Source organism: Hyperolius riggenbachi, chromosome 2 (genome assembly GCF_040937935.1).
Source record: "Hyperolius riggenbachi isolate aHypRig1 chromosome 2, aHypRig1.pri, whole genome shotgun sequence".
Classification (NCBI taxonomy): domain Eukaryota; kingdom Metazoa; phylum Chordata; class Amphibia; order Anura; family Hyperoliidae; genus Hyperolius; species Hyperolius riggenbachi.
Window position 1 is genome coordinate 429,286,421 of NC_090647.1, and position 24,699 is coordinate 429,311,119.

Below are 24,699 nucleotides of genomic sequence, written 5' to 3' on the forward strand. Positions count from 1 at the left end.
CCAGCCATGGGAGAAAAATTGACACCGAGAGCCCAATATAGTGTAGTATGTACTGGAAAATGGAAAATGTAGAAGAGTACAAAGTATATATACTCATAAACCAGGGTTACCTCCAAGGCAACCACTGTGTAGGCAGGTGAGGATATTGTCCTGTCCTCACTCAGGATTAAGAAGTCGCTCTCTGTAGATAGGAAAAAAAGGGGGGATCCCCCTCCACCAGGGGTGGATGCAAGTACTAAGTAGTAAACAGAGGCGCCAGAAGGATAAAAACAAATTATTAAAATGTAAAAAAATGCTTGGAAGGCAGTGGTGGACTTACCTTCTATAAGCAGGCACTAGAAACTGTCAATGTAAATAGACATACATTTTATTGGCATACTCCACGTAAAGTTGCAACGCGTTTCACAGGTATAGTCCTGCTCCCTATTTTTATTGCCTGAGGAAGCAGGACTATACCTGTGAAATGCGTTGCAACTTCACGTCGAGTATGCCAATAAAATTTATGTCTATTTAAATTGACAGTTTCTAGTGCCTGCTTATACAAGGTAAGTCCACCACTGCCTTCCAAGCATTTTAACATTCTAATAATTTGTTTTTATCCTTCTGGCTCCTCTGTTTACTACTAAGCCATAATCCAGGAGGTAGGCGGAGGGACAGCGGCACCTTGGAGAGGATCAGAAACTGTGCATGTACAGAAAGCTCCCAGCCACGGGAGAACAATCCAGGAGTGACAGCGGCATCTTGGAGAGGATCAGAACTATAGCGAAGGATCTGATAGACTGCAGGGGACTGGAAGAAACTCCAGGTAAGTCAATCTTATCTCCACCACCCCCACCACCGTATTCCTTTAAAAGGATCCTAGTTGGCCAGTAATTTCTTCATTTGTATCTATAGTAATCTTCATTTCATTATATTACAGGAAAGTGGCACCTTGGTGTAAACTGTGAATCAAGGACTGATTTTTGCCATCATCCACTAAACCACGGTTTTGATTATTTTTTTGGTATTCCTTTTACACTTATAAATGACTGCGAAGTCTCGAAACTAAGTGAAACATATTATTTCCAGGAACGGATGTGGCATTATGGACAGTTATTCATCACCACAGTGTTTATATTAGTGATCATTACATGGCTGAATCTAATAAATATTCCATGGAAAATTATTTTTCTTGGTGCCTTTTTTGGCACACTTCTCTTCCTGTATTGCTATGCAGCCTTCGAATTCCATCTGTACTTTAACTGCATATTAATGAAAAACTTTGACATTGTGGAACAACCAATGGATCTGGAGCTGAAAGCTCAGCAAATAGTTGAGGAGGCCAAGGGCTTCATCATCAGGTAAAAATAGAAACTTTCATTTAGAACCAGTCAACAGGTTAGAAAAATGCCATTGCATTTATATCCATCTCATGGTTTCTCTACCAAATCACAGGCCTAGAACTAGTGGAAAGCTCTGCTAATGATTTGATCGGTAGACAGTCATTGTCAGGGGCATAACAATAGACCCTTGCTGCAGGGGGCCCCAGAAGCCAGCATGGAGCCCCATGAAGGCAGACGTTTATTTTTCCTTTCTTGGGAGACTGACAACTAAGGGCATGGAGAGAAAAAAAAATTTCTGCTCTCTGCACAATTGTTCTAATGACTGCATCTGCCCAGCCACTGATAAGGAATAATTCAAAGTTTTGTAAACAAAGATTTGTAGACACTCCCTATTCAGTGTGCAGCAGGCTCTTGTGTACACCCAGCCCCCAACCTCTCTACCCCTCACCAAGTGCTGTGTACTGTAGTGATGCTGGAGAAGTTTGAAGAACTAGTTATGCTAGTAAGTGCAATAAGCTGAGGCTAGGAGTACACTCACCTGTCGATTTTCTGTATGCGATTTCTTCACACCAGGGGCTCGATTCACTAAAGTGTGATAACTGCTATAACAGCAGTTACCATGCGAGCTGCCGCAGGCAAAGGTCAGCACGTGAACAACGTTACTTCGCGTGATAAGCAAAGGTTTGTGTGCGATCACGTGCGCTTTTCACGTGAAAAGCGCATGTGATCACGCGCAAACCTTCACTTATTACGTGAAGTAACGCTGTTCGTGCGCTAACCTTTGCACGCGGCAGCTCGCGTGATAACTGCTGTGATAGCAGCTTTCACATTTTAGTGAATCGAGCCCCATGTGTGTTTGTATGTGTGAAAACATGCACATTTCATCACAGAACCTAATGTAATGATAGAGAAAATGCGTTCAGTGCTCCACAGCTGTCTGTTTTTATCTGCATGGGGAAAACACATTCAAGTGTACACTAGACAACTGAATATCATTGGTTCTCAGATTCCCTGAGCAGAAAGTGAGGAAGGAGGGAGGGGGGGGGGGGGCATCCAAAGGTTTGCAGGGGGGCCCAGTCAGTTCTAGTTATGCCCCTGGTCATTGTACCATAATTGAATTCAAACTGCACTGATGCTGCATGTTCATTGTAATCTGTCAGAGATTGAACACATGTACGGAGCTAAAGGCTAGTGAAATGGGATCCATTTAAAAACATTGACAATACTGTTACAAAAAAATAGAGGAATATAACTTTATGAATTAACGTCTTAATTTTTACATTATTACTTTAGATATTTTTAGTCAATGTTTGCCCATTGTAAATTTTTTCCTCACCCCTATTTACATTCTTAAAGGGAAACTATCAATCCAAGTGTTCTAAAATTATAATGTACAAATAATGTCTAAGTAGCCCTGTAAACATTTTCCTACTTTTCAGCTGTAATTCACTGTGTGGAGAGTTTAGCTACGTTTGGAATGTCTTATTTGCATAGGTGAATCTCTGCAGTCTGACATGCTAAGAACAGTGTAATATTGAAGCAGAGTTATATGAAATGCCTCTGGTGTCAGGTTTCACACACTATTACAAATGTTTATGTTGCACATCAGATACATTTCCTCTGCTTTCTGCAGACAGCTCTCAGAGACAGGCAGGGTTAACAGATGTAGTGTGTGGGAATCAGCCCTCCTCTCATGGTTCACTCAGCCATCAGATTTGGCGACACTGAAGTGTGAAAGGAATTTGATAACAGTACACAAAGAGATAAGCATTGAAATGTATACACCTGTACTTAATAGGGTTGAGTAATCAGAGAGCAACCCTAGTACTTAACAGCATTTCTCAAACTATTTACTATCTGCATTGAAAAAAACATGTTAATTGATAGTGTTCCTTTAAATGTATTACAGGTAGCAACACACTGCTGGTAAGATTTACCACTGTAGAATGTTTGTTTGTTGTGAGTTCTGAAGTAAGCATAAAACACACCGTCTCCCAGAGTGCAATCACTGGGAGGGTTGGATAATTTACCAATATTACTGCTATGTACAGATAGTACCTAGTTAACGAACAAGATAGGGACTGTAGGTTCGTTCTTAGCCTGAATCTGTTCTTAAGTTGGAACACTGTGCCATCTCTGTCCCCTGTACCTCCTCTGTGCCCCCCTGTGCCTCCAGTGTCCCCCTCTGTGTCACCTCTGCCCCCTGTGCCTGCTTATATAAGTTTAAAAGACATTTTTTTGAGTTTTTTTAAAAGAGATTTTCGCAAAAGCTACAAGTCCAATTTGAAAAAAAAATGTTTTGACTTGTCCCCATGAAAACACAAAATCCATGCCGTTCGTATCGGCTGGCCGTTTGGAAGTTGGGCGTTCGTAAGTCGGGGACTACCTGTATAGCAATAGGATAGAGAGTGTTTCTGATGCCGAAAGCAGGACTTTTGTAAAATTGGGTTTACTAAATAATGTATTACATTCTACTATTTGTTGCTGTGGTGACACTCTAAATTATAAAAATATGTATATATAAATAAATCTAGTCATGGCTACACCTACTAAAATGTACTCATGAGGTTTTAGGCTAAAAAAAGAAAAGATAAATTAAGAAAAATGTATCTTTTAGGAACAAGGACAGGCCCTTCTTGCTGTTTGTGCCTTTTTTGCATATCCACAATCCATATTACACTTCAAAAGAATTTAGAGGGAGGAGCAAACATAACTTGTATGGAGACAACATTGAAGAAATGGACTGGATGATCGGTGAGTGAAGTCCACTGTGCTACCTATTTCTACAATTCTGATATAGAAAAAAGTCTGGGGGGTTAATGGAAAAAAGTTTTCTGTGCTGTTGTATGAAGGCCTTTTTCATATGAATATTTCACCACTACTCCCCTGTGGCATAAAATGGCTGTGCAAAATAGATGGTTTTAAAAATGAGAGCCAATTTAAACGCTATACTAGGTGTAGGGAGGTAAAGTCTTTGGAGACAGGGCAGGAAGCACAACCTGGGTGAAGGGGAAAAAAAAATGCAAAAACACACTACAGCAATTTGTGTTAAATGTAACCTGAAGTGAAGCATCTTGTGGCGGCCACATTTATTTCCTTTTTAAAGAGACTCTGTAACAAAATTGTCAGCCTTATTTCTTCTATCCTATAAGTTCCTATACCTATTCTAATGTGGTCTGGCTTACTGCAGCCTTTTCTAGTTGCACTGTCTCTGTAATATATCTAATCTTCTTTCATTTGTCGAGCCATTCAGCCCAGAGAGGAATGTGCTGTGATAGGGAGAAGTTATGCACACCTCCCCCACGCCCCCTGTAGGCTCTGTGTCTGTGCTTTGTTTATTAGAATAAAACCAAGATTAATGTTGTAGCGCTTATTTGTGCAGTATCGGTTGGCAGTAGTGTTGGGCGAACAGTGTTCGCCACTGTTCGGGTTCTGCAGAACATCACCCTGTTCGGGTGATGTTCGAGTTCGGCCGAACACCTAATGGTGTTCGGCCAAACTGTTCGGCCATATGGCCGAACTAAGAGCGCATGGCCGAACGTTACCCGAACGTTCAGCTAGCGCTGTGATTGGCCGAACGGGTCACGTGTAGTGTTGGGCGAACATCTAGATGTTCGGGTTCGGGCCGAACATGGCCGCGATGTTCGGGTGTTCGAGCCGAACTCCGAACATAATGGAAGTCAATGGGGACCCGAACTTTCGTGCTTTGTAAAGCCTCCTTATATGCTACATACCCCAAATTTACAGGGTATATGCACCTTGGGAGTGGGTACAAGAGGGAAAAAAAATTAGCAAAAAGAGCTTATAGTTTTTGAGAAAATCGATTTTAAAGTTTCAAAGGGAAAACTGTCTTTTAAATGCGGGAAATGTCTGTTTTCTTTGCACAGGTAACATGCTTTTTGTCGGCATGCAGTCATAAATGTAATAGATATAAGAGGTTCCAGGAAAAGGGACCGGTAACGCTAACCCAGCAGCAGCACACGTGATGGAACAGGAGGAGGGTGGCGCAGGAGGAGAAGGCCACGCTTTGAGACACAACAACCCAGGCCTTGCATGAGGACAAGAAGCGTGCGGATAGCAATTTGCGTTTTGTCGCCATGCAGTCATAAATGTAATACAGATGAGAGGTTCAATAAACAGGGACCGGAAACGCTAACCCATCACAGATGTTCATTGTTCATGTTACTTGGTTGGGGTCCGGGAGTGTTGCGTAGTCGTTTCCAAACCAGGATTGATTCATTTTAATTTGAGTCAGACGGTCTGCATTTTCTGTGGAGAGGCGGATACGCCGATCTGTGACGATGCCTCCGGCAGCACTGAAACAGCGTTCCGACATAACGCTGGCTGCCGGGCAAGCCAGCACCTCTATTGCGTACATTGCCAGTTTGTGCCAGGTGTCTAGCTTCGATACCCAATAGTTGAAGGGTGCAGATGGATTGTTCAACACAGCTATGCCATCTGACATGTAGTCCTTGACCATCTTCTCCAGGCGATCGGTGTTGGAGGTGGATCTGCACGCTTGCTGTTCTGTGTGCTGCTGCATGGGTGTCAGAAAATTTTCCCACTCCAAGGACACTGCCGATACCATTCCCTTTTGGGCACTAGCTGCGGCTTGTGTTGTTTGCTGCCCTCCTGGTCGTCCTGGGTTTGCGGAAGTCAGTCTGTCGGCGAACAACTGGCTAGAGGAGGGGGAGGATGTCAATCTCCTCTTTAAAGTCTCCACAAGGGCCTGCTGGTATTCTTCCATTTTGACCTGTCGGACTCTTTCTTCAAGCAGTTTTGGAACATTGTGTTTGTACCGTGGATCCATAAGGGTATAAACCCAGTAATTGGTGTTGTCCAGAATGCGCACAATGCGTGGGTCGCGTTCAATGCAGTCCTAGGCCGAAGAGGTCATAGCCTAGGGTCACAAAAACCTGTTTATTTGGGCTATTTCAATGGTAGTGATGGTGACGTACATAAATCTCAGCCATGGCCGTTAGCAACGTCTGAATTTCACGAAATGTCTCATGCAGGTAGAAGACATATTGTTAGACTTGGATTCCAAAGATGGGGTCCCTACATCTCTGCAAACCAGAGTTACAGGGGTCCAAAATTGGTAAAATCCCCCATAGGCTTTCATTGGGCCTCCTATTTACAGTTCCAAAATCTCACATATTTTCAAAGGGCAATTGATCAGCAGTGGCAAATTTTCTAGCATTGTAGGGACCCTAAGGGGGAACATGACTGGTGAGTTTCGGGCCCCTAGGCCGAAGAGGTCATAGCCTAGGGTCACAAAAACCTGTTTATTTGGGCTATTTCAATGGTAGTGATGGTGACGTACATAAATCTCAGCTATGGCCGTTAGCAACGTCTGAATTTCACGAAATGTCTCATGCAGGTAGAAGACATATTGTTAGACTTGGATTCCAAAGATGGGGTCCCTACATCTCTGCAAACCAGAGTTACAGGGGTCCAAATTTGGTAAAATCCCCCATAGGCTTTCATTGGGCCTACTATTTACCATTCCAAAATCTCACACCATTTCAAAAGGCAATGGCTCAGCAGTGGCAAATCTCACCAGTCATGATCCCCCTAAGGGTCCCTACAATGCTAGAAAATTTGGTACTGCTGAGCCATTGCCCTTTGAAAAGATGTGAGATTTTGGAAAGTGAAATAGGGAGGCAAGGAAAGTCTATGGGGGATTTTACCAATTTTGGACCCCTGTAACTCTGGTTTGCAGAGATGTAGGGACCCCATCTTTGGAATCCAAGTCTAACAATATGTCTTCTACCTGCATGAGACATTTCGTGAAATTCAGACGTTGCTAACTGCCATAGCTGAGATTTATGTACATCACCATCACTACCATTGAAATAGCCCAAATAAACAGGTTTTTGTGACCCTAGGCTATGACCTCTTTGGCCTAGGGGCCCGAAACTCACCAGTCATGTTCCCCCTAAGGGTCCCTACAATGCTAGAAAATTTGGTACTGCTGAGCAATTGCCCTTTGAAAAGATGTGAGATTTTGGAAAGTGAAATAGGGAGGCAAGGAAAGTCTATGGGGGATTTTACTAATTTTGGACCCCTGTAACTCTGGTTTGCAGAGATGTAGGGACCCCATCTTTGGAATCCAAGTCTAACAATATGTCTTCTACCTGCATGAGACATTTCGTGAAATTCAGACGTTGCTAACGGCCATAGCTGAGATTTATGTACGTCACCATCACTACCATTGAAATAGCCCAAATAAACAGGTTTTTGTGACCCTAGGCTATGACCTCTTTGGCCTTGGGGCCCGAAACTCACCAGTCATGTTCCCCCTAAGGGTCCCTACAATGCTAGAAAATTTGGTACTGCTGAGCAATTGCCCTTTGAAAAGATGTGAGATTTTGGAAAGTGAAATAGGGAGGCAATGAAAGTCTATCGGGGATTTTACCAATTTTGGACCCCTGTAACTCTGGTTTGCAGAGATGTAGGGACCCCATCTTTGGAATCCAAGTCTAACAATATGTCTTCTACCTGCATGAGACATTTCGTGAAATTCAGACGTTGCTAACGGCCATGGCTGAGATTTATGTACGTCACCATCACTACCATTGAAATAGCCCAAATAAACAGGTTTTTGTGACCCTAGGCTATGACCTCTTTGGCCTAGGGGCCCGAAACTCACCAGTCATGTTCCCCCTAAGGGTCCCTACAATGCTAGAAAATTTGGTACTGCTGAGCCATTGCCCTTTGAAAAGATGTGAGATTTTGGAAAGTGAAATAGGGAGGCAATGAAAGTCTATGGGGGATTTTACCAATTTTGGACCCCTGTAACTCTGGTTTGCAGAGATGTAGGGACCCCATCTTTGGAATCCAAGTCTAACAATATGTCTTCTACCTGCATGAGACATTTCGTGAAATTCAGACGTTGCTAACGGCCATAGCTGAGATTTATGTACGTCACCATCACTACCATTGAAATAGCCCAAATAAACAGGTTTTTGTGACCCTAGGCTATGACCTCTTTGGCCTAGGGGCCCGAAACTCACCAGTCATGTTCCCCCTAAGGGTCCCTACAATGCTAGAAAATTTGGTACTGCTGAGCAATTGCCCTTTGAAAAGATGTGAGATTTTGGAAAGTGAAATAGGGAGGCAATGAAAGTCTATGGGGGATTTTACCAATTTTGGACCCCTGTAACTCTGGTTTGCAGAGATGTAGGGACCCCATCTTTGGAATCCAAGTCTAACAATATGTCTTCTACCTGCATGAGACATTTCGTGAAATTCAGACGTTGCTAACGGCCATAGCTGAGATTTATGTACGTCACCATCACTACCATTGAAATAGCCCAAATAAACAGGTTTTTGTGACCCTAGGCTATGACCTCTTTGGCCTAGGGGCCCGAAACTCACCAGTCATGTTCCCCCTAAGGGTCCCTACAATGCTAGAAAATTTGGTACTGCTGAGCAATTGCCCTTTGAAAAGATGTGAGATTTTGGAAAGTGAAATAGGGAGGCAATGAAAGTCTATGGGAATTTTACCAATTTTGGACCCCTGTAACTCTGGTTTGCAGAGATGTAGGGACCCCATCTTTGGAATCCAAGTCTAACAATATGTCTTCTACCTGCATGAGACATTTCGTGAAATTCAGACGTTGCTAACTGCCATGGCTGAGATTTATGTACGTCACCATCACTACCATTGAAATAGCCCAAATAAACAGGTTTTTGTGACCCTAGGCTATGACCTCTTCGGCCTAGGACTGCATTGAACGCGACCCACGCATTGTGCGCATTCTGGACAACACCAATTACTGGGTTTATACCCTTATGGATCCACGGTACAAACACAATGTTCCAAAACTGCTTGAAGAAAGAGTCCGACAGGTCAAAATGGAAGAATACCAGCAGGCCCTTGTGGAGACTTTAAAGAGGAGATTGACATCCTCCCCCTCCTCTAGCCAGTTGTTCGCCGACAGACTGACTTCCGCAAACCCAGGACGACCAGGAGGGCAGCAAACAACACAAGCCGCAGCTAGTGCCCAAAAGGGAATTGTATCGGCAGTGTCCTTGGAGTGGGAAAATTTTCTGACACCCATGCAGCAGCACACAGAACAGCAAGCGTGCAGATCCACCTCCAACACCGATCGCCTGGAGAAGATGGTCAAGGACTACATGTCAGATGGCATAGCTGTGTTGAACAATCCATCTGCACCCTTCAACTATTGGGTATCGAAGCTAGACACCTGGCACAAACTGGCAATGTACGCAATAGAGGTGCTGGCTTGCCCGGCAGCCAGCGTTATGTCGGAACGCTGTTTTAGTGCTGCCGGAGGCATCGTCACAGATCGGCGTATCCGCCTCTCCACAGAAAATGCAGACCGTCTGACTCAAATTAAAAGGAATCAATCCTGGATTGGAAACGACTACGCAACACTCCCGGACCTCAACCAAGTAACATGAACAATGAACATCTGTGATGGGTTAGCGTTTCCGGTCCCTGTTTATTGAACCTCTCATCTGTATTAAATTTATGACTGCATGGCGACAAAACGCAAATTGCTATCCGCACGCTTCTTGTCCTCATGCTAGGCCTGGGTTGTTGTGTCTCAAAGCGTGGCCTTCTCCTCCTGCGCCACCCTCCTCCTGTTCCATCACGTGTGCTGCTGCTGGGTTAGCGTTACCGGTCCCTTTTCCTGGAACCTCTTATATGTATTACATTTATGACTGCATGCCGACAAAAAGCATGTTACCTGTGCAAAGAAAACAGACATTTCCCGCATTTAAAAGACAGTTTTCCCTTTGAAACTTTAAAATCGATTTTCTCAAAAACTATAAGCTCTTTTTGCTAAATTTTCCCAAGGTGCACATACCCTGCAAATTTGGGGTATGTAGCATGTAAGGAAGCTTTACAAAGCATGAAAGTTCGGGTCCCCATTGACTTCCATTATGTTCGGAGTTCGGGTCGAACACCCGAACATTGCGGCTATGTTCGGCGAACGTTCGCGAACCCGAACATCTAGGTGTTCGCCCAACACTAGTTGGCAGCACAGAGTTAGCAAGGAAAACCACCACCTCACACTCTAAAATAGCAATCAAAATAACTCATGCGCCAATGCAAATCAATATTGCAAATTATTTAATAAAATATACCTGTTAAAATACATCTATCATTCAAATATACAAGACAATGATTGGCGTTCAATCAGGCAATTCTCCTTCACAGTACTGTCACTCTTACTGTTGCAGAAAGGATTGAATATCCCCACCTGCAGCAGATCCAAACTACTGCTACGAGAATGCTTCCTAATCGCACTTAAAACGCTTATCTTTATTGTGCAAGGTTCTTTGATTTGCAAGATCCTCTTCGTAGCTACAATAAACAATGTTCTTCACACAAAATATTCATAAAAATTCATAAAAAATCCTTTCAACAAAGAAAAACTAAAAAATGACATCCAATGTCATATAATGCCAATTAAGCACGTCCCTTAAAAAACGTACTGGCCAGTAAAGTCCATACATTCATGCCGTGGCTCAAATGTCATATAAATTTCATCCCACGATTTCAATCAAATTAATAATGCATAGCTCCGCGGCTAGATAGCAATAAACAGTTCATAACGGATTGGCAGCACGCTGTATCGTTGCACCAACAGACTCACGTATCCTGGAGGGTGATATAGATAATCCTACTGCTGGAGCCTTCAAACTTCGATGATCCACAGGCAGCTCGAGTCCCGGCCGCCCGGTGACTCTTAGATGGTAATTGCTGCTTGTCTCCGAAGATTAGGTTAATAGCGTGTCCGGCACTTCCTAGTTGGAACGGGAGGAAGTCCGAGGTGACGTCACCACACAGCAGCCAATCGCCAGGCGTGGTGACGTCACCTCTGGACTTCCTCCCGTTCCAACTAGGAAGTGCCGGAAACGCTATTAACCTAATCTTCGGAGACAAGCGGCAATTACCATCTAAGAGTCACCGGCCGGGACAATCATTGTCCTGTATATTTGAATGATAGATATATTTTAACAGGTATATTTTATTAAATAATTTGCAATATTGATTTGCATTGGCGCATGAGTTATTTTGATTGCTTTGTTTATTAGTCACAGCCAGTGTCTCTGCTCACAGCCAGTCTGTTTGTGACCTTGTGAACAGCTGTGAGTGCAGCAAGATCAGTTCAAAGCCCAGACAAGCAGCCAAGGCAACAAGTGGGAAAAATATTACAGCAGTGAAGTCACGTTTGAGAGGAGCCTCTGCAAACAGGCACCTGCTCTGATGATGTATTTCCTGTTTGGCGACCATCTTCATTGTTTACAAAAACAATGAATAAAACAGTGATTTTAACACCAAGAAAGCAGCAGGGGAAGCGAAAATGTCACAGAGGGGGCTAGGAGAAGACTACAAACCGGCTGGTACTTTTATTTATGTAAGATTTTCACAGTACAGATTCTCTTTAACAATACCAGTTGCATGGCAGTCCTGATCACATCTTTGGCTGCAGTAGTCTCTGAACTGTACCTCTAAAACAAGTATGGGTTTAATCTGTTCAGACTTAGGTCAGAGCAGCAACCCTCCGATGCCCAACTTTTACCATCTTCCCTCCTATGCCTAACCTTAACTATCCTCATGATGCCTAACTTTAACACCACCACCCCCACCCCCCTGCAAACCTACCACAAAAAATGCAAGATATCGGAAGCCGCTTTAGGCACCTATACAGATATCGGCAAATTGCAGCTAGATAGCAAGCGCCCACATTTCCCACATTAGCCAATATTTGCATGGGTGCCTGAGGTGGCGCCTAAACTTCCGCATCGAGCCGGCGCACAAATTTCCTGCTTCCAGAAAAACTGTTCAAAACACTGTATGACCAATATGAACATTACTGTTGTGATAACAGTCAGGTATCACATTGCACAGCTGGGATTAGTCCCCTGCATCTGGGACCCTAGTGCCCCCTTCCATAGTGGCCAGTACTGCACAGGGTGTGGCAGCAGGTTCCAGAGTTGGAACCATTTAAGTCTTACATACCATACATTTGCAGACATAATGTAAAGGCTTCATTAATGCATCTGTTACTGCATCTATTAATGTTATTTCATCACTTTAGGAGAAATACTTGAAGTCATGGAACAAGAAGATTTAGCAAAGGACACTTTAACTTATTTTACATCTGACCACGGTGCATATTTGGAAGGAACCAAAGGAAGCCTGTATCTGAGAGGCAGTAATGGCATTTACAGAGGTAATACTGTAGATACGTTGCACTAAATCTACTTGAAAAGATTGCTTACCAATCATCCAGATCTAGATATGTACTATATTCCACTAACAGCCGGGAAGCAGACTCAGTAGTGATAGATGTTTAAGAGAACTCATGGAGAAGCATGTGATTTGTTTGATCAACTGATAGATTTGCAAAGCTCTGATTTGCTGTGATCACATCTTGCTTTAGCACATGATCGTGTCTAGCAAATCATGGACTTACATATCTATCACCTGACAAAACTGATCACATGCTTCTCCATACGTTCTCCTAGACTTGACCATCACTAACACTGCAGCAACAGAACAATGCAAATTACACATATTTGCTCCAACTTAACACTGCAAAAATGGATATATCCACTAAAACCCAATTAAACGCAACCCTGCATTTGAGACATTTTTACAAATACAGTAGTATGAAATGTTGACAGATGCAAATACTGTAAATAAGATTCATGATAGAAGCCTACTTTTTCAGGTCATAAAAAGGGATACATATGAATTGGCCGCCAGGAGACTTGGACGCAGGATACAGCCAGTATGGCTTATCCTGCTGCTGCACAAGTCCCGGCGGCGTTAAATACCATTCCCCCTCCAGGTCCATGTGGATAGTGGGGAATGATGTGACTCGGCTTCCAGCTATTGCCAGAGGCCGAATTACAGTGTTTTAAGAGCAACTTAAAGTGGACCCAAACCAAACATTTTTTTAATTAAAAATATTTAGTTGCACCACACTGACACATACAAAGATAAAGAAACACTACTTCAAACCTATGATCATTTCAGTGCATGCTTTTTACCTTTCTCTTTTCATAGCTAGGGTTATACTGGGGGCAGCCATTAGCAATTCCTCCATTGCTACTCCACCAGTTTGCCGGGAAAATCCCGGCAATTTGAAAGGAAGGGAGGGGTTCCTCCAATAAATGTAAAATATTTTATATTAGTCATCATGCAGCTGAAAAAAGACTGCTATTTATTATTATAATTTAGAAAATAGATTTTACTTCTGAAATCTTGTATTTTTAATTTGGGTCCACTTTAAGCTTCATCTTCTGACAGTGCCAAAGTTACTGACTGTGCGCCGCTATAGCCGTAATTCCTATAACATATATGTCTATGTTGGCCCCAGATGCACCCAAATTATTGTAATATTGTAATGTAATTACAGCGCTCGATAAAAAGGAATATATTCAAATGCAAAATGTTAAAGGACTACTATCTTGAAAAACTGTAAAATTTAAAATACAAGTGTATAAGAAGCACATTTCTGCCAGAGAAGAATGCAATGTAAATAACTTTTCTCCTATATTGCTGTCATTTACAGTAAGCATTTAAAATCTGTCATGTCTAACAGGTTTTAGACTAGTCTATCTCCTCATGGGGAATTCTCATTATTTCCTTTATTCTTTACAAAAGCAATCCCTGGAACGGATGGTCATTGTGTACATATAGATACTCACGCATTTTAGATTTTGAATTTTTTCACAGTTGTGGTCCTTTAATTTGGGTGTTGGGGATAGCCACTAGTAGCATATCAGTAAATTACTAATATTCTTTTATTTTCTAGCTACTTCCAATAGTAAAATATCAGTAAAAATTAGAGATACTTTACTATTTTGTGTAAAATTTGCTACATGTAGAGGAACCAGTTCTGGTGAAATAACCCAACATATTTTACATGTTTTATTTATAATAACAGATTCCGGACCGCGCTGATTGAAATTTATGCCCTGTTTGGAACTTGTTATTCCTGCCAGGGCATAGATTTCAATCATCCCCGCCACACGCACCCACTGCTACTGCCAGTCGCGTTACTCTCTCACCGCTGCAGCCCTTTCACTTTGCCATTGGTATTACGGCAGAGAGGCAGAGCTCTCTGAGCCGGTCAGGAGCCGATTTCATTGGCTCCTGACCCCGTGGTCACTGTGAGCCAATCACATTGCCTCACATTGATGACAGGGTCAGGAGCCAATGAAATCAGCTCCCGACTGGCTCAAGGAGCTCTGCTATCTTAAATCCACTTAAGGACCGCCTAACGCCGATAGGCGGCGGCGGGTTTAAGTGGTTATTACATGGACGAGCGGCCTTTCCATGTCAGTTCTCGGAGACTGTCTCCATGAACAGTGTGCGAGCCACCGATCGTGGCTCGCACGCCTAATGTAAACACGCGGGGAAGAAATCCCAGCTGTTTACATCAATACGGCGCTGCTGCACAGCAGCGCCGTAAGGCAGATCGGCGATCCCCGGCCTCTGATTGGCCGAGGATCGCCGTCATTTGATAGGCTGAAGCCTATCCTACAATGCGCAGGACGGTTATCCGTCCTGCGCAGCTGAATGAGGGAGAGGGAGGTAAGGGGAAGGAGGGAGCGCCGAAAACTCTGCGGAGGGGGGCTTTGAAGAGCCCCCCCCCCCCCCCCCCCGCTCGACCACACGGAGCAGCGGCGATCAGACCCCCCCAGCAGGTCATCCCCTTGGTGGGGAAAAAAGGGGGGGAAGTCGGATCGCCCTGCCGTGCACACGATCTGCGCTGCGGGCTGGAGAGCCCACGCAGCGCAGATCTGCAATAACAGCCCCGGTCCTTAAGTGGTTTTTAAGGACAGCAGTGTGAGGGGGCTACAGCAACAGGAGATCGGCGTGAATGGTGATAGCGGAGGACCGTGCGGGTTGACGTCAGTAAGTGATGTCAGAAAGATAAGATCAGTGTGGCACTCCCTATGCCAACCCTTTTGCAGCCCTGACACCCACTTCCACCCCCACTTACGCCACAGCAGCATGACAAGGTGCATGTTTGGTTGATGTTACCCCGATGTTGTACACCTTTCATACCAGGCACAATAAATGAAGCGGAGTACTGCACGTTGCTGCTTCTTTATACCAAGATTGACGTCAGTAAGTGCCATTGTTTTAAACCAGCAGTCTCTGGTCCTTAAGGGGCCAGAGACTGCTTGTACAGAAAGGGTTATACATATTTGTGGTCGTGTTCTTACTGACAGAGAACATCAATGAAATGCTAATTTTGAGCTGATGTTAATTTTATGAAAATCTATGCAGCTTGGAATTAGACCAAATGTAGGTGAGAATTTTGATGGCCCAATCCAAAGCAGCATACATTTGCATAATTTGCATATTAGCATCTCATTGGCCACCCCAGCTCACTGTGGATATTTTGTGCATTTTTGACACTCCAGGTGGTAAAGGCATGGGAGGCTTGGAAGGTGGCATACGGGTACCAGCAATAATTCGCTGGCCAGGTGTTGTTCCTGCTAACACATCTGTTGATAGTCCCACAAGTATTATGGATATATTCACCACTGTCGTTAAGCTTGGAGGAGGCACTCTACCACAAGACAGGTATGGCATCCTAATAAGTAAGGCAGATCTGGCCTGTTACTAATGAAATACCCTAGAGTGGCGTGGCCCCTTGTGCTTACAGCTTTTAGCCACGACTCAGATCAAATCTCAGTTACTTCACGCATTCAGCTCTTAGTTGACAATTATGGAAGGATGGCAAAATATATATAATATACAGTGGGATGAGAAAGTTTGGGCAACCTTGTAAATCGTCATAATTTTCCTGTATAAATCGCTTGTTGTTACGATAAAAAAATGTCAGTTAAATATATCATATAGGAGACACACACAGTGATATTCTGTACCTAGCACACAGTTGAAGTCTGTACCTAGCACTATTCTCATACGCCTAAAACAATATATATATATATATATATATATATATATATATATATATATATATATATATATATATATATATATATATATATATATATATATATATATATATATATATATATATATATATATATACAGAGAGAGAGAGATACATATATACTGTGTGTGTGTGTGTGTGTGTGTGTGTGTGTGTGTATATATATATATAGAGAGAGAGACATACATGAATATATATATATATTGTATATACAGTGGCTTGCAAAAGTATTCGGCCCCCTTGAAGTTTTCCACATTTTGTCACATTACTGCCACAAACAATTTTATTGGAATTCCACGTGAAAGACCAATACAAAGTGGTGTACGTGTGAGAAGTGGATCGAAAATCATACATCATTCCAAACATTTTTTACAAATAAATAACTGCAAAGTGGGGTGTGCGTAATTATTCGGCCCCCTGAGTCAATACTTTGTAGAACCACCTTTTGCTGCAATTACAGCTGTCAGTCTTTTAGGGTATGTCTCTACCAGCTTTGCACATCTAGAAACTGAAATCCTTGCCCATTCTTCTTTGCAAAACAGCTCCAGCTCAGTCAGATTAGATGGACGGCGTTTGTGAACAGCAGTTTTCAGATCTTGCCACAGATTCTCTATTGAATTTAGATCTGGACTTTGACTGGGCCATTCTAACACATTAATATGTTTTAAACCATTCCATTGTGTCATTGTCCTGTTGGAAGGTGAACCTACGCCCCAGTCTCAAGTCTTTTGCAGTCTCCAAGAGGTTTTCTTCCAAGTTTGCCCTGTATTTGGCTCCATCCATCTTCCCATTGTAACGATTGGTGTCAGCACACAGAGAGTATCTGATCATTGATGATCTGCAGAATCATCAACACTACAGATGTATACCTGATTATGGATGATCTGCAGAATCACCAATAATACAAGTATGACTAACCTCTGGGCACCTAAAGAAGTGTAAGTGCTTGGTGCAACTGTAAGGCTATCTCCCGTGGAGCGAGAGACACACATATTACTACAGCCAGTGACCACCTGAGGGGCAGGCGGCCTCTGGCTGTGCAGGGACTATCTCCTTGAGAGAAGGAGATAATCTTGCAGCCAGTGATTCCCTGATGGGCTGGAAATCAGACTGTACTGCAGCCAAGGATTCCCAGATGGATTGGGAATCAGACTGTACTGCAGCCAGTGGACTCCTATGGAGTAGAGGCCACTGGCTGAATTGCAGGAAGGACTCTCTGAAGAGCAGGAGGTCCTTGCAGCTAACTGACACCTGGTGGATTAGTGTCACGGGTAGTACAGACAGACTGATCACTCGAGGGATGAGTGACAGTCAGAAGGGTCAGACAGGCCAGGTCGGCAACACATGGGCAGATAAGGTACAGAGACAGAAGGCTGATTCGGTAACCGGGTACAGGCAAAGTTGGCAACCGGTAGACGGATAGGCAGAGGTATCGAATCAGAAAGCAAGAGAGAGGTCAACAGAGCCAAAGGTCATAACAGATATCAAGCACAATCCTAGTCTGAGGTGTGAGGTCCTTGGTCTCGACACCCGGGAAGTAGTCTAAAGAATAACACAGTATCCTAAGCTTGGGTGTGAGGTCCTTGGTCTCAACACCCTGGAACTGGTCTAAAGTATAACACAGTAATAACAAAGTAAATGACAAGAGCGGTATCTGGCTAAGTGTGAATTCCCAGTTCCAACTGGTTCTAACACACTGTAGAATCTGACTGAGGTCTGAGTGCTCACACGTAAGTATTCGCAACGGCAGACAACCAGCAACTGACAAGCAAGATCTATATATACTACAGTGCTCCGCAGCGCCGCCCCCAGCCACTCAGCCAATCACTCAGGAGTTCCGCTGGGATCAGCTGATCGTCCTGATCAGTTGATACCTCTCCTGCTGGCATAAAGGTCCTGTCTTCTGGCGTGTGCGCGCGTAGCTCTCCATCTGTGTGCACTAGAAGGCCCAGGCAAACCAGACACATGCTGCTGTGCGGAAACCGTCGGTCAGAACGCGGAGACAGCCAAACCACGCGGCGGCATCTTCGCTATTCAATACACCCATCAACTCTGACCAGCTTCCCTGTCCCTGCTGAAGAGATGCACCCCCCGAGCATGATGCTGTCACCACCATATTTGACAGTGAGGATGGTCTGTTCAGAGTGATGTGCAGTGTTAGTTTTCTGCCACAGATTGCGTTTTGCATTTTGGCCAAAAACTTCCATTTTGGTCTCATCTGACCAGAGCACCTTCTTCCACATGGTTGCTGTGTCCCCCACATGGCTTGTGGCAAACTGCAAACGGGACTTCTTATGCTTTCTGTTAACAATGCCTTTCTTTTTGCCACTCTTCCATAAAGGCCAACTTTGTACAGTGCATGACTAATAGTTGTCCTATCGACAGAGTCTCCCACCTGAGCTGTAGATCTCTGCAGCTCGTCCAAAGTCACCATGGGCCTCTTGACTGCATTTCTGATCAGCGCTCTCCTTGTTCGGCCTGTGAGTTTAGGTGGATGGCCTTGTCTTGGTAGGTGTACAGTTGTGCCATACTCCTATCATTTCTGAATGATCGCTTGAACAGTGCTCAGTGGGATGTTCAAGGCTTTGGAAATCTTTTTGTAGCCTAAGCCTGCTTTAAATTTGTCTTGTGTGTTCTTTGGACTTCACGGGGTTGTTGCTCCCAATATTCTCTTAGACAATCTCTGAGGCCCTCACAGAGCAGCTGTATTTGTACTGACATTAGATTACACACAGGTGCACTCTATTTAGTCATTAGCACTCATCAGGCAATGTCTACAGGCAACTGACTGCACTCAGATCAAAGGGGGCCGAATAATTATGCACACACCACTTTGCAGTTATTTATTTGTAAAAAAATGTTTGGAATCATGTATGATTTTCATTCAACTTCTCATGTGTACAGCACTTTGTGTTGGTCTTTCATGTGGAATTCCAATAAAATTGATTCATGTTTGTGGCAGTAATATGACAAAATGTGGAAAACTTGAAGGGGGCCGAATACTTTTGCAACCCACTGTATATATATATTAGACACACACACACACTAGTGGAGATGGACATGTACCATCCAGCCCTTCACAGAATCCAACGTCACTGTGCATGGCTACTTCTACTAGTACAACTGAAATTCTGTGCATTGTGCTGGAGGGAATGCATGCTCTGCCTATGATTAGAGTACCAAACAATCTGCTTGGTCCATGTAGTGATAGCACAGGAACACTGTGAAGATCTGACATGGCTTATACTTGATGATACTATTAGGTGTATGCAATTTTAAATGACAGCTCCCCTTTAACGGTGTTAAGCCCCCTCTACACCATGCAACTACACGTGCGATCGATCAAATTCGATTGGATCGAATTAGACTGGATCGATTAAATCTGACATGTCCGTTCGGGACTCGATCGATAGTGTGCTCGATTTTGCATTGATAACTAACCAAAATCGATCCCACTTTTGAGCGAGTCCCAATCGGACATGTCAGATTTAATCAATCCAAATTCGATTGATCGCACATGGAATTGCATGATGTAGAAGGGGCTTTAGGCTCGTTTCACACCAGGACGTTGCGTTTTAGGGGACGTTATGGTCGCATAACGTGTCCCTACTGCAACGCCTGGTGCTCTCTAATGTGGACGTCAGAGTGAGCCGCATTGTGCAGCTCACTCTGGCGTCCGTGATGCGCACTCTTGGACGCATGCGGCATCACGTAGTCCCGCCTGGCCAATCGCCGCACAAAGCAGCCGCTCCAGGAAGTAAACACTGCACGTCACTGAGTGCAGTGAATATTAATTAGCCATGTGCTTGGCCGCTCTCCGCTCCTCCCCAACATTACAGCGCATGTGCAAGCAGTCTAAGTACTGCATGCAGTACGTTCTGTTATGGCGCAGCGTTACTGAGTAACGCAACGTGGGCACTGTGAACAGCCCATTGATTTTTCATTGCTGTGCGGTGGGCTGCATTACAGGCTGCTCTAACGTGCGCCTGTAACGTCCCACTGTGAAACCAGCCTTAATCTAATCAAAGTTGAAAGTCTGGTTGTTGAGACAGCCGTTTGTGTACAATATAACTTTCAACCCTAATGAGATCCAAATTAACCATGTTTACATAGATTTTCATTTCTTTATATCAGGATAATTGATGGCAAGGATTTAATGCCTCTTGTGCAAGGAATTGTACAAAAATCTGAGCACGATTTCATGTTTCACTATTGTGATGAGCACCTGCATGCAGTACGATGGCAAGAAAGTAGCAGTAAGTATAAATAAATCTCACCGTGGTCTTGCTTTAGGAGAATACATTATTATCCTTGTTGTACTATGAAAGGCCAAGTATTCCCATCCCAACATGGATGATCTTACATGTTCCATACTGGAACAAGCAGGTCAATTTCTTTTGTATAGCGTAGGAATCATTTTTTTCAACGATACATCAAAAATATCAACATAAAAACAGCACAAGATAATATTATAAATAGCCAAGCCTTGAATAACATTAACTATGTCCAGTGTTGACTTCAATATAGAGTCTGTTTTGGTACAGCCATCTTCAAAACTCCAATCAAGAGAGGGGAGTTCCATGTTCCAAAGACAGAATGCCAAAAGTACACAAGGTGCTAGACCACCTCGCTGCATCTTTCCAGCAGGCACATCTCCATCTGCATCTTTGCAGCAGGTACATAACTGTGGTGAAACAGCTCCTGAGACCACGGGGGGGGGGGGGGCTAGAACTGTAGGGACCCTCCAACTATTAAACCCTTGCAAGGCATAATCTAATTAGCCTTGAAAGGGGGAGGGAAAAAATCCTTCCCTGACTCCAAATAGCAATCAGATAAAATCTCTGGATCAACACTGCCGGGAATTACCTAGTAATTATAACCATGAATATTTTTCATTCCAAGGAAAGCATCTGAGCCCTCTTTAAATGCAGATATAGAATTTATCATAAATACTTTCTGTGGTAATGTCGTTCACTGTAAAGAACCCTTTCCTAAATAAATGGCTATAACGTTTTACCTCCATGCGCAGATCATGTCCCTTAGTCTTTTGCACAAGTCTAGGGACAAAAAGCTCATCTGACAAGCTTTTATAGTGCCCTCTGACAGGCCCGTTTCTAGGGCCGTGCGGCCTGTGCGGCTGCCCTGAGGGAGGGGGGGGCGCTGTAATGGAGGGGGGAGCCACAGCCGTGGGGAGGGCAGCCTGACCTCTCCCTCCCTCTCCCTGGGCCACCCTCCATGTCGTCCCCCCCCCCCCCCCAGGTGCAGAGTGATTGCAGCAGGAAGCGCTGTATACAACTCACCTCCCTGCATTCGCCGCTCACTTGCTGCCAGACTCCTGCTCTTCATAGCCTGTATACACATGCTGCTTCCTGTTTAACACCTACCTAATCTAACCTATGCTGGGGGGCAGCTACCTATCTAACCTATACTGGGGGGCACCTACCTATCTAACCTATACTGGGGGGCACCTACCTAATCTAACCTATACTGGGGGGCAGCTACCAATCTAACCTATAATGGGGGGCAGCTACCTATCTAACCTATACTGGGGGGCAGCTACCTATCTAACCTATACTGGGGGCACCTACTTATCTAACCTGTATTGGGGGTACCGACCTACCTAGCTAGCCTATACAGGTGGCAACTATACTGGCTACCTATATTGGAGGCAGCTACCTAACTAACCTATACCAGGGGTACCTACCTATCTAACCTGTGCTGGGGACAACTATTCTGGCTACCTATATTAGAGGCACCCACCTAGCTAACCTGTACTGGGGGCACCTACCTATCTAACTTATACCGGGGGCACCTGCCTATCTAACCTATACTGGGGGCAACTATACTGGCTACCTATACTAGAGGCACCTACCTGGCTAACCTATACTGGGGGCAACTATACTGGGGCACCTATGCCTGGCTACCTATACTGGGGGGACCTATAGCTGGCTACCTATACTGGGGTACCTATTCCTGGCTAACTATCCTGAGGCGCTACACCTGCTATTGCTGAAATTCTGTTTTGTCCCCACGTTTATTACCTGATGAAGCGGGCTTGGCCTGCGAAACGCGTTGCACTGCACTTTTTGGGGTACTATATAATAAATGTGATCGCTACTATTCAGACAGTTTTTCGTGTCTGCTTTATGGAGGTAAGTGCACCACTTCCTCCAAGCAAATTTTAAAGGTTTTATCCATTTTTATCCTGCTGGCGCCTCTGTTCTCCTACTGCTATACCGTGTCCACCCCTGGTGGAGGGGTGATCTACCCCTTTTTCTGATCTACAGAGAGCGACTTCTTATCCCTGAGTGAGGACAGGTCTAATCTCCTCACCTGCCTATACAGTGGTTGCCTATGTGGTAACCCACGCTTGTGAGTATACTCTTCTCAATGATTATCCTTACTTTATTTTTGCATAACATACTACACTATATTGGGCTCTCGGTTTCTCTAAATTTTATATTCTAATGAAGTTGAGCATCTCATCTGGCCGCCACAATCCCCAGACATCAACATTATTGAGTATTTATAGACAGTTTTATAGATTCAAGTAAGAAGTCGATTTCCGCCGCCATCGTCTCTAAAAGAATTGGAGGGTGTGAGGAAACGCGGAAAAGCCGCCGGCTCTCGAGGTGAGGCGGCTGTTTCCGCGTCCAGCAGCGCGTCTCAACGCGGAAGAACCGCCGCAAACCGCTCAGGCAGAGCGGCGGAATCCGCGTTGGGAACGGCGGAATCCGCATCGGTAACGGCGGAATCCGCATTGGAGGCGGCTCCCGCACTTGGTTCACTAGATACATTGCAAAACAGTACTGGTGTGGCTGGGACTGATAGTCCACCAAGATTCAGACTTACACGCGCGCGAGCACAGAGGCTGAATTTAAATAACAGCCAGAAGTGAGTCAGCTGACCAGGCTGGTCAGCTGACATTTTCCACAACTTTCATTGGTCCAGCAATTAGGGAGGTCCTGGAAAGGTCCTTGAGTATATGTACTGCTGGCTGTTCACTTGCTCTTTGTCTGGCGTTGCAATCACATACGTGGGAGCACCCAGATCCGTAGTCAGATCCGCAAGTGTGCCGGGACCAGCTGGAGCTGTAATCCTACACTTAGCTAGATTCTATTGATAGCTAAAGTACTAGTTTGATTGTGATTATCTGTTATGACCTTTGCCTGCCTTGACTATCCCTCTGAACTCTGATCTTGTACCTCGATATTTCTGATATTCTGTTGCCGAACCCCGGCTCGTTCCTCGACTCTGCTTCTGCCTCCTGATTCTGTACCCCGATATATCTGATACCCTGTTGCCGAACTCTGCCTGTATTTAGACTCCGCCTTTGCCTCCTGATCTTGTACTTTATCTGTCCGTGTGTGTACGACCTGGCTTGTCCGACCTCGAGAACCGACCTTACCATTAGAGGCGGTTCCTCGTTCTGTTAGCGACTCTTCCTCCTGAGGGTCACTTTCAGACTATCCCTCATTCTGTCAGTCTGACTCCTCCCGTCTTGGAGAGCTCAGGTCTGTGGAGGGAATCTGTGCAGTACTCCTTGCTGCACTGAGGCCTTGTCCTCTAAGTGTTACTGTTACACCAAACACTACACTCTACTCAGGTGAACAGAGGTTAGCTTGTATATCGGATTATCGGTGATACTGCAGATCACATATAATCTGGTATATATCTGTATTCCCAGTGATACTGCAGATCACCGGTAATCAGAGTCTCTCTGTGCTTCACCGATCGTTACAGAACGCCAGACCAAAATACTGATAGACGCACGCGCTGACCCTCTGACTGTGCTTGCCACATCGGTGGATACTATCCATCAAGCACTGGGCCAGCACAAAGCCTTGATTGATGCCCTTAAAGGCTCTGTGCAAACCCTTCAGACGTGAGTTGATTCGGTGCGATCCCCTCCTAGCGATGACATACGTATGCCCGTACCTGATAAGTTCTCCGGCCACAAGTCTGACTTCCGAAATTTTAGGAGTAGAGTGTTGTCATATTTCGAATTGAGACCCCGATCCTCGGGGACTGAGATCCAACGGGTCATTTTTATTAAAACATTGTTAACCGGTGACTCCCAGACCTGGGCATACAATCTGCCTCCCACTGATACAGCTCTGACTTCAGTAGAGGAATATTTTAAGGCCATGGCCGTGATATACGACGACCCTGACCTTGCGGCAACCTCTGAGCGTAAGCTCAAACTTTTACGGCAAGGCAGGGGCTCAGTCGAGGATTACGCGGCAGAATTCCGCAGATGGTCAGTCACCGCCAGATTTGATAATTTTGCCCTGATGGATTACTTCTTATCTGGGTTGTCGGAGGAGGTCTCCGATTTAATGTTAACTTTGCCCGAGCCCAGGACAGTTGACGAGGCCATCACATCGGCCATTCGAGTCGACCGTCGATTA

General features: G+C 44.5%; 1 protein-coding gene across 11 annotated transcripts in view; it reads left to right on the forward strand.

The window, feature by feature from the left end:
• LOC137546905 (arylsulfatase H-like) overlaps window positions 1-24,699 on the forward strand; it is a 228,656-nt gene that overhangs the window by 47,564 nt on the left and 156,393 nt on the right. For 7 of the 11 annotated variants that reach the window (XM_068269921.1, XM_068269920.1, XM_068269925.1 and 4 more), the window contains 5 exons: window positions 920-1,340; window positions 3,940-4,076; window positions 12,404-12,538; window positions 15,750-15,912; window positions 20,423-20,544. The exons of 1 other annotated variant lie outside the window; for it this stretch is intronic. In XM_068269921.1, the coding sequence (XP_068126022.1) occupies window positions 920-1,340; window positions 3,940-4,076; window positions 12,404-12,538; window positions 15,750-15,912; window positions 20,423-20,544 (978 nt within the window). Of the gene's footprint in view, window positions 1-627; window positions 806-919; window positions 1,341-3,939; window positions 4,077-12,403; window positions 12,539-15,749; window positions 15,913-20,422; window positions 20,545-24,699 lie in introns of all 11 variants that reach the window. 3 more of the 11 variants (XM_068269932.1, XM_068269929.1, XM_068269928.1) reach the window with 3 other exon arrangements.